This window comes from Carya illinoinensis, chromosome 16 (assembly GCF_018687715.1).
Source record: "Carya illinoinensis cultivar Pawnee chromosome 16, C.illinoinensisPawnee_v1, whole genome shotgun sequence".
In the NCBI taxonomy this organism is placed as follows: domain Eukaryota; kingdom Viridiplantae; phylum Streptophyta; class Magnoliopsida; order Fagales; family Juglandaceae; genus Carya; species Carya illinoinensis.
The window spans coordinates 23274279-23284887 of record NC_056767.1 but is presented as its reverse complement, the minus strand read 5'-3'; the positions used below and the strand labels follow the sequence as shown (position 1 = coordinate 23284887).

At 30.1% G+C, this 10609-nt stretch overlaps 1 protein-coding gene across 1 annotated transcript; it reads left to right on the top strand.

The window, feature by feature from the left end:
* The first annotated feature begins 8866 nt into the window (after positions 1 to 8866).
* Positions 8867 to 10144, top strand: LOC122298926. Its single transcript, XM_043108771.1, has 2 exons — positions 8867 to 9640; positions 9821 to 10144. Exons 1-2 carry the CDS (start codon positions 8867 to 8869, stop codon positions 10142 to 10144), a joined length of 1098 nt encoding a protein of 365 aa, XP_042964705.1.
* Positions 10145 to 10609: the final 465 nt, after the last annotated feature.

Below are 10609 nucleotides of genomic sequence, written 5' to 3'. Positions count from 1 at the left end.
GCAGGGTAGGCTGTTTTGTGTACCACAAAATCTTCCCTTGCTTCTGTAAGCACATAGAAAACTATTTGATGCGTCATGAAATTATTTTTTATTTTCGATTTTTCAAAGGAGTGGAATCACTAGACAAAAACGCTTAATGAAAAATTTTCTTTTTCAACATTTATATTTTGGGTTTATATGAAAGTAATTTTGGTTGTATATATATATGCTTTCTTTAATTAGGAAACCAAGTTAAAAGTAGGTCTTAGCTTGCATCCGAGCCCCTTTTTTTATTTTATTTTATTTTTTTAATTCAAACTAGAATTCGAAAAATCGAGCTCATCCGGCCGGAATTTATACCGGCTTATCTAGATGTGGGTATGGTTATATAACGTAGATTCTAGATTAATACTCGATACCCATAATCAAATTTCACATTTAAAAAATATTTTTTAAATAAAACGATGTCGTTTTGTATATGTGACTCTTTTAAAATGATTTCTTTACAAATTCGAGTATCCGATTACCTAGTTTATAGTCAGATACCAAGATTTTATAACTGGTTATAACCAAGTTAATCCAAATAGATATTCAAATTGTAATATATATAATCTCAGATGCGGATTCAGACATTGTCGGATATCCAAATCTGTATTGGGGTTTACACCCTTAAAGAATAGGTGTACTTTTAAAAAATTAAAAAAATAGAAGTAATTTTTATATAGTGTGTATATGAAATGAAAGTAAAGCTTATATAGATTTAAAATCTCTTCTGAAAATTGAAAATATTTTCAGAAAAACAAATAAGGTCTAGTAAATTTTAATAAAGCCATTTATTTTTTATTTTTTATTAATCTGTACCATTTATTTAATTTAGAGGTTATTTTGATGATAAGATGAGATGATATAATTTTAGATAAAAGTTGAATAAAATATTATTTTTTAATAATATTATTATTTTAAAATTAAAAAAATGAATTGAGATTTAAAAAAATTAAATTATTTATTATATTTTATATAAAAAATTTATAAAATAATAATTATAAGATAAAATGAGAATATTTCTAAGTACAATCCGCCCGTTACACGCTTGATGTGTCTGTGCTGTCAAAAAGCACTTTAACCTCCGAATGTAATGTCGTTTGCCTTCATGTTTTCTGCATGCTGGTCAGTCTCGCAGCCAGAGTTTCTAAGATCTTCTTTACAATGAGGATATAGTCATACATATCATGCTGACCAAGGCTGCTTCTGTTTCTGATTCTTCAAACCTTTTTCAGATCTGCTTTACTGCATGCGAACAGTATACACATCTCAAGCCGATCCTACTTCAACTTCCTTTTTCTTTCCTATAATTTTATGCAGAGCCCTTCTTTTCTAAGATGAATTTTGTGAGATCTCACACGGTTGGAAAATGATAAATTTTTATTCTTACAATGTTTAGTGGGATTTAAAGTTGTATTTGATTATTGAATCAAATTCAACTTATTTTAATTCATCTTAAATTAATCATTGATAGGATCCATTATTTTTTACACTTCTCATAAAAAAGTTAAACTTATCTCAACCTAATTCATATATTTTAATCTAAAAAATTAAACTCATCTTAACTTTAAAAAGTTAAATTCATTTTAATAAGATCCATAAAATACTATTATTAATAACTCAACTTAATTCATCTCAACATTCAAATTATATCATTAACTAGTTCTTTTGAAATGTACATCATGTGACTTGAGTCTTCCATCAAGACGTTACGAATTTAATATCTAATTTTACATTGTTATACATGTGATGTAAGAAAATGGTTACATTGAGGATGGTTTGGATTAGAAGTTCATTAATAGGACTGTTTAGGGTTTCTACTGATCTGCCATGAGTGATGTTTTGGTAAGCAAATCTTATGGATATTCTCAATGAGTTGTAGTGATTAAAGAAGATATTATATATTTTCCACATCCTTGCAAGACTTTCATGCATCTCAAGTTGAGGGCTAAAAGCTGAAAAGAGGGGATAGCTGATGGGTTATGATGAGATGTAATTGTGAGAAGATTAAGGCTTAGTTTAAATAGTCAGATGAATTCAGATGATCTATAAATAATAGTAGAATGATTTGAATTAATATATTTTATAGAGTTTTAAAAAATGAGAGAAAAAAATTCAATTGAAATATTGTTAGAATATAATCTTTTTAATATTATTTTTATTTTAAGATTTAAAAAAATTAAATTATTTTTTATATTTTGTTTAGACGTTTGAAAAAATTGTCATGATTAAATGAAAAAGTTAAAGATTTAAAATTAAAAATTATTTATATTTATGTTTGTGGTATTTAAATATTGAGATGAGATTATATGAATTTAAAAGATTTTGGTGTCGGAACCTACGAAGATGATAGTAATTTGATGGCAATAATAGATTAGACTTTCAACTTGTTTCCACACGGATCCTAATTGCATTGTCTTTAGGCCTTAAGGGAAAATAATAAGATAGGCCAATACAAAGGCTCTAACCAATCAAAGTTTTGTAGACTTGAGTTGTCAAATCTTAAACATATGAGGTTAAGAAACCTAATGAAGTAACATGTGTAGAATTTTAAATTTTATGGCTTGAACACTAATAACACTTGGAGTTCATGTTACACTTTGAGTAGAATGCACACAAGCAATATTCGATTGAGATGAGATTTTTATAAATTTATAAATAATTATATTAGAAAGTCTTTATACCATATACCATTCACATGATATAATTTATACATGGGCTTTGCTAGACGCAGTCGGTAAATGTAGTCGGCTATACGGAATAAATAAAAAAAAATTATAAAAATATATTTTTTTCATGATTGTACAGAATGAATAAAAAAAAATTATAAAAATAATTTTTTTTTTTATATAGGTCCTATATTAATTCATTTTTTTCAAAACGACTGCACGCCGATTGTATTTACCGACTGCACAAATCATTTCTCTTTATACATTGATTACCTAAAAAAGTTGGCGGTGTATCATTTGTTGCTCAATCACAATTAGAAGACAACAATATATGAGTAATTTTCCATTATAAGAGAAAATATATAAAAATAAAATTTTTATAAAAATGACTTTTAATTAAAGCTAGTAGGGAAAAAACAAGGTATAATGAGAAGAGAGACTAACCAGACCTCATATGACTCCGTTTGGATACATGGATACATGTTCAACATAGATCCAAAATGTGTGGACAGCAATGTTTGGATTTAGAGAGAGAGAAGGGGGGGGGGGGAGAGAGAGAGAGAGAGAGAGAGAGAGATCTATATGTGTATATATACACACGTGAGGCTCGAGACTCCATGCCACAGGCAGCGGGAGAAAATTACAAGTACAGAGAATAGCTGCTTTTTGTTGACCATTTTTAATGGCTTTTAATTTATTTTTATTGCAGACCATTTTTCTGTCCGACCAAATTTCAAACAGCAAGATCTAAAAGATGTAAGAGTTTACTCCTTTAATTATTAGATACAGAATCCTTTGCCTACAACTTCAGTAAACCTTCTCTCTCTCTATGTATATAATTCGTACATGCATGAACCCTACTTGTCGACCTTTCTCTTTCTTCTTTTATTGTTTGTTGGTCTCCTTTCCAATCTGCATCACCAACAGTTACCTAAATTCTGAGAAAAAAGGTCTTAGAGCTTGCAGCTTGTTTTCTTTTGAGTAGTCACAGCTTCAGCAACAGTAACTGCGTCAAAACATTCAACAACTTTGCCTTGAAATCTTCACAGTGCCGAGAGCCCTCCACGTTCTGCTATTCAATCTCTTCAATATCTACCCATCATATATTCTTTTAATTTTTTAATTTTTTTAAAAAATTTTAAAATTTATTCTTTAAACTTTTTCTACTCCTTATTCATATATTAAATATTTAATAAAAAAATAATTAAAATTAAAAAATATAATATGTGAAAATTGTGTGAATAATTAAAGGTTGTATAGCATTTTTCCTCTCAATATTATCCTTGTAGAATCTTTTCGTAAGGGAGAGCTTTTGAAGTGATCATGCGACTCTCATGCCAAAATAATATTTTCAAGACACTTTATAAAAATAAATTTATAAATTAATATAATTTTATGAAATGTTATGTAAGATCTATTTTATAATTTAACGTATTATACAAAATCATGTCAGTTTAAAAATATATTTTTGTGTTAATCTCTTCGTAGTTAAATTATCCAGCTCACTCATTGTGAATTTGTTGATACACAGCAATGGTTAAATTTATTAACCATGTATCAACCAATTGATTGAATATCAATAATTTTTGTTTTTATATTACTATTCACAAAATTGTGAGATACTCCAAGTATCCAAACGAGGACTTGCGATGCCTAGATACGAGAATGTTTGGATATATATTCGTAAGAGTTATGTTATGTATATATATATAAAGTCACTTTTATATATTTTTTATATATTTTAATGATATGATTGATCAAAATAATTATTTTATATTAAAAAAATAATACAGCTAATTATATTAATTGAATACGTAATAAGTATTCAAAAGTGACTGCATATAGAATTTTTATTTCATAATGGGTGCCACCAATTTTATAAACTCTATTTAACCATCTCTCAAATTTTTTTTAATTATAAACTATTTTAATTAAAAACTCTCTCTTTCACACAATTCCTCATGGCCATCTTTACTTGAGTAGAGCTATGGATTATAATATTATATGGTATGTGAAAACCACCACAGCGTTCAACTTTTTTTTTTTTTTTTTCCTTCGCAAATAGATTTCATTAATACAAGAGAGTAATTTGAACTTGAAGCATACATAACAAGAGGCCAGGAAAACTTATTTTGTTGACGGTGTTTAATATACCTTGATAAATCCAAAATAAAAAAGATAAAACCCAAAGGTAATAAAAAAAATAAATTATATCAATAATAGAGTGAATTGTGTGGTTTATAGCATTATTCATTACATGCAGACTCCTTATCTCTCTATATTGCTCACCATTATTATCAATTTGTTTTCATTAATCGTCGACTCTGAGTTGGCAGTCATGGTTTATTTTACATATTTATTTTTTGAAAAGTACTATAAATATAAAAGAATTTAAAAAAATAAATTCATTAACTGACGTGATTTTATGTGATATAATAAATTTATTTTATAATAAAAATGATTTTACAATTTAAAAAACTACATCCAGAGTTATATCAAATTACGTCAGATTGTAGAATTATTTTTGAGTAATCCATTTGTAGGTAAAAACTTTTATCTTATTTTTAAGTTCTATATTTGGCTAATGTTATAAATTACACCTTTATCCACACTGTTAATGTGATAATGCTCAATTATAACCTTTGTACTTTGATATTTTAAATCACCTACTCGATCTATACATTTAACCATGTCGTGTTTCTCTCTCTCTCTCTTGGGACCATCCAATTCAAATAAAAATTAGTAAGAAAGATTAACGTGTGATTTGGATGTTGAGATGCGATAAAAAAAATTGTAAATAGTAATAAAATAATTTGAGTTAATACGTTTTATTAGATTTTAATAAAAAAAAGAGAAAATTTTGAATAAAATTAAAATATTATTAAAATATAATTTTTATTTTGAGATTTAAAATAATTAAATTATTTTTAATATTTTATTTGAAAGTTTAAGAAAATTGTAATGATTAGATAATAATTATATAAAAAATTAAAAAATAATTATATTAAAATGATATTTAGATATTAAATGAGACAAAAAGCTCAACATCGAAATTAAATGAGACGATCGAGTCTGCAAAGACTTTTTTTTTTTTTTTTATAGAAAAACCTTATAAAATATCTTGATTTAAATTGTAAATTATTATTTTTGTTCAAATGAGAGGCTCTTCAGTGTACTGTCGAGCTCATAACTTTTCTTATATATGAGAATCCAAGGCGATATATATATATATATATATATGGGCTCGTTTCTCTCATCTTCCCAATGCTTCTACTCTTCTCTCTTGGAAAATAAAATTAACCAAATATTGGGAGTTGATACGATCAAAAGCATTTGGTGGGCTGGGAATTAGAAGATTGTTTGATATAAATAGGGCACTCCTCACTATTTTACCTGAGATCTCAACTATTTAAACGTTCAAAGTAGAAATTTTTAGGTATTAAAGGGCTCATAACAAAAACCCAAATTGTAAAGCCCAGCTCATAATATATTAGAAGCCCATTTGTCTAATGAGCCTTGAGAGGGCATAAAACCAGTTAACAAAGCCACAAGGCCCAAGATCATGAAGTGACAAAAGGCTGAGAACGATATTGGACAAAAGGCTGGCACGGAACAAAGGAAGAGGACTACACATTCGGCACATTCACCTTATGCTTTGAATAGTAAAATAAAATGGGATGATTTGTAAATAGTAATAAAATAATTTATAAATAATAATAAAATATTTGAGTTGAGATGTTTTATGAGGTTTAAAAAATAATAAAGAAAAATTTGAATAAAAATATTATAAAATTAAAATATTGTTAGAATATATTTTTTTAATATAATTTTTGTTTTAAAATTTGAAAAAGTTGAATTATTTTTTGTGTTTTGTGTGGAAGTTTATAAAAATATAATGATTAGAAAAATATTTGAAAATTTGAAATTAAAAAGTATTTTTATTTATAGTGTTTGAATATTGATATGAGATAAGATGAGTTGAGATGAGATATAAAGCTTTCAATATCCAAACCAGGCTTTATTCTTCATCCCATCTCTATTTTGGGTATTACCTTCATAGTTTTAAAAATTATGAACAGGGAACAGACATCAAATTACCAAGTTCTATTTTGGGTTCATTTAGGGTATTATTACCTTCACAGCTCTCTCAATGCAATGAAATTCTCGAAATCCGAAATTTGTGAACTCCAAAGCCAGTATGACTAAACTATGACTTAAATTATTAAAAAATGTCCATCACAAAGCATTTAACCTAAGTTGCACCATAGGTCCACAAGCAGCACTTCTTCACATTTGTGAGCCTCATAATAAAAACCCAATTTGTAAAGCCCAGCCCATAATATAATAGAAGCCCATTTGTCTAATGAGCTTTGAGAGGGCATAAAACCAGTGTACAAAGCCACAAGGCTTGAAGTGACAAAAGGCCGAGAAAGATGTTGGACAAAAGCGGGGGAATGGAACATAGAGAAGGACTACACATTGGGCATATTCACCTAGTCATTGTTTGAAAAGTGACATGAGATAAGATAAGATAATTTGTAAATAATAATAAAATATTTAAATTGAGATGTTTTATAGAGTTTTAGAAAATGATAAAGAAAAAGTTGAATGAAAATATTATAAAGTTAAAAATTGTTAGAATATAATTTTTTAATATAATTTTTGTTCTAAAATTTAAAAAAGTTGAATTATTTTTTATATTTTGTGTGAAAATTTAAAAAAATTGTAATGATTAGATAAAAAAGTTAAAAATTTAAAATTGGAAAGTATTTCTATTTATAGTGTTTGGATGTAAAGATGAGATAGAAGGTTTTCAACATCCAAACCGGGCCTTATTCTTTGTCCCATCTCAATAAATAGTGAAACAAAGAGTATGAGAAAGCATGAAAACTTGTATAAATTATTAGGCATAGTTAAATTTTCCTTTCTCAAGACTTGTGAACGTAGGTTTTAATGATGAACTGCCTAAATCCCTATGTCTCGCGAGATTTCTTAATTTTTATTTTTTACATTTTTTATTGTTTAAACCATCAACAAGCACTCTAATACATCATCATCGCATTATTGGCATCCGATAGATGAAAAAATTATCAATAGGGATCAAACATCAAATTACCAAATTCTATTTTAGGTTCATTTAGGGTATTTACCTTTGTAGCTCTCAATGTAATGAAATTTGTGGTCAAATTGAAATCATACTGTGAGACTTGCAAGTTTTTATGAATAAGATCATATATTCATATAGGGAATCAGAAAAGTAATAATTGAAAGCTACATAGGCTAATCCTAGAATATTCACTGCTATTTACATAAAATGAAAAAGAACTAACGTGTTTTATGTTAATACGCCCCTTCGAGTCTAATTTGGTGTCAAGAACATTGAGACTCGTACAAAAAATAAATAAATTTGTTTGGCACTAAGGGCTTGGTAAAAACATCAACTAGCTAGTCTTTAGAACTGCAGAAGGATACTTCTAGGGCTTAAGCAGCTACTCTATCTCTCACAAAATGATAGTTGATATCTATGTGCTTGGTCAGTGAGTGATCAACTGGGTTTGCAGATAGGTACATGGCTCCAATCTTGTCACACCAAAGTGTAGGAGGTTGAGATAGTGAGATCCCCAATTCTTTAAGCATGGTTTGTAGCCAAATCAACTCTGCTGCAGTGGAAGAGAGTGACTTGTATTCAGCTTCTGTGCTCGATTGAGCCATAGTCTTTTGCTTCTTGGAGCTCGAAGAAATAAGGTGATTACCCAAAAAGACATCAAAATCACCCATAGGGCGCCTGTCATCTTGGCATCCTGCCCAATCTGCATCATTAGAAGCAATTGGTACAATTCATGAGATGCAAAAGGGTCAGATCAAGTAGTGACAGAGGTCACAAAGGATTCATAGAGAGGACCTAATCCTGTAAGCAGATAGGAGACTAACTTTTTATTTCATGGTGGGTTACTTGGGTAAATTGGAATAATATTTGTTCCCCTATTCGAGAAGGAGGTTTGGGTCTTCGAAAATTAGAAGAAGTCCAAGAATCTTTATTTATGAAGCTTGCTTGGAACTTATTGACAGGTGATTCTTTATGGGCCAATTTTTTCAAGTAGAAGTATGTGAAAAATCAGCATGTGACTTTGGTAGATCAACGAAAAGGTACAGCATTTTGGAAGCAAATTGTGGGTATGATTCCAAAGGTTTTAGGCAATTCTTGGTGGAGGGTGCGGGATGGTAATGTGTCTTTTTGGAGAGATCATTGGCTTAAATCGAGGGCTCTTATCAACTCTTGTGATATATCTGATTATCCTCTATTGAAAGTCCGGGAATGTGGGCTTCAAAATGGTTGGGATGTGGATTTGTTACATAGATTGGTGGGGGCAACTAAAATGGAAGAAATTCTAAATTGCCTCGGTGAACAAAAAGAGGGTGGAGATTTATTGATTTGGAAGCCAACTCTGAATAAGGTTTTTTCCTCAAAATCGGCTTGGGATTGTGTTCGTGTTCGTGCACCAAAATCTGAATGGGCTACCTGGATTTGGCATTCAGCTCTTCTAAAAAAATATTCGGTTACCATCTGGAAGGCTTTGCACTATAGCCTTACTGTTGATAGTCGTATTAGTTCGTTGGGCATTCCTTTGGCCTCAAGATGTGAATGTTGTACACAGGGGTGTATGGAAGATCAAGATCATGTCCTCGTTTATGGGATGATTGCTGCAGACATTTGGAGGTGGGTATCTCTACAGTTAGGGATGTCTTATGACTCGCAGAGATCTTGGAGAGCAACTATGGAGTTGTGGTTTAGGCGTGCTACTCATTCGACTCAAAAAGGTACTCTGCTTGCTCTTATTCCTATTATTGTGACTTGGTCCCTTTGGGTGTGGAGCTATAAGGCACGTATGGAAGGTAAACATGTTGCTGTGAGCTCTCTCTGGGGTTCAATTAAGGCAGCCATTGCATGGGTAGGTGTTAGGTTACGTGCTAGTAAGAAGATAACTGATGGAGATGAAAGAGTGTTAAATTTTTTTCTCTATTCCAGTTAAACATGTGAAGAGGAAAAACTTTCTGTTGGTGAAATGGATGAAAACTAAGTCCGGGTTGGTTTAAATTAAATGTGGATGAGAGTTCCTTGGAAAATCCAGGACGTATGGGTGCATGGGGCATTATTAGATGAGAAGGGGAATCTTATTTGGGCTTTTGCGAAGGAGTTGGGATATGGCTCTAATAATGAAGCTGAACTCATTGCTCTTTGTTATGGTCTTCAGTATTGTCAGGACTTAAATATTGGAAGAGTGGAGATTGAATTAGATTTGCTGTTAGTGGTTCACTGGTTGCAAAAAGGGCGTTGTGGTATATGGTATCTTGAAGATTATTGGAAAAAAATACAAGTTATGGTTGCAACCTTGGAGGTCAAGATCCAACATATATACAGAGAAGGCAATGCAGGAGCAGATTTCTTGGCCTAATTTGGCGTCTGATCAGAAGAATGATACATGAAGTTCATACAATGACGTGCCTCACTTGCTTAAAGGGATTTTGAAAGTGGATAAAATTGGTCTTCAGGCTATTCAGTTATAGGTTTGTTTTTTGGTAATTTGTTTGTTTTTTATGCAGGTTGGTTTTTTTGTTTTTGTTGTCTTGTGTTTTGGTTTGTTGGTTTTGTTTGGATTTTTTTAGCACTTGGTTTGGGCTAGTTTATAGCGATTTTTTGTATGCCCCAAAGTGTCTTTTTGTTACTATGGTATTCCTCCGCTACAAATGAGGATTTTTTAATAAACTTGGGACATGGCTGCTATGTGGGTGGCTACTGGCTCTTTAAAAAAAAAAAAAAAACTTGTGGCAGCTAAGGTATTGGCAAGGGATCTCACTTTTCCAAACTATTCAATGATGATTTGATCACCACGAGAAATGTTAGTTAATTGGAAACGAAT

What these genes read in the sequence shown, in the direction of transcription:
- LOC122298926 (XM_043108771.1), top strand. Translation starts at nt 8,867, where the DNA reads ATGATTCCAAAGGTTTTAGGCAATTCTTGGTGGAGGGTGCGGGATGGT. An exon ending in TTAAGGCAGCCATTGCATGG is followed by an intron (nt 9,641 to 9,820) that starts GTAGGTGTTAGG and finishes TGGAAAATCCAG; the next exon opens with GACGTATGGGTGCATGGGGC.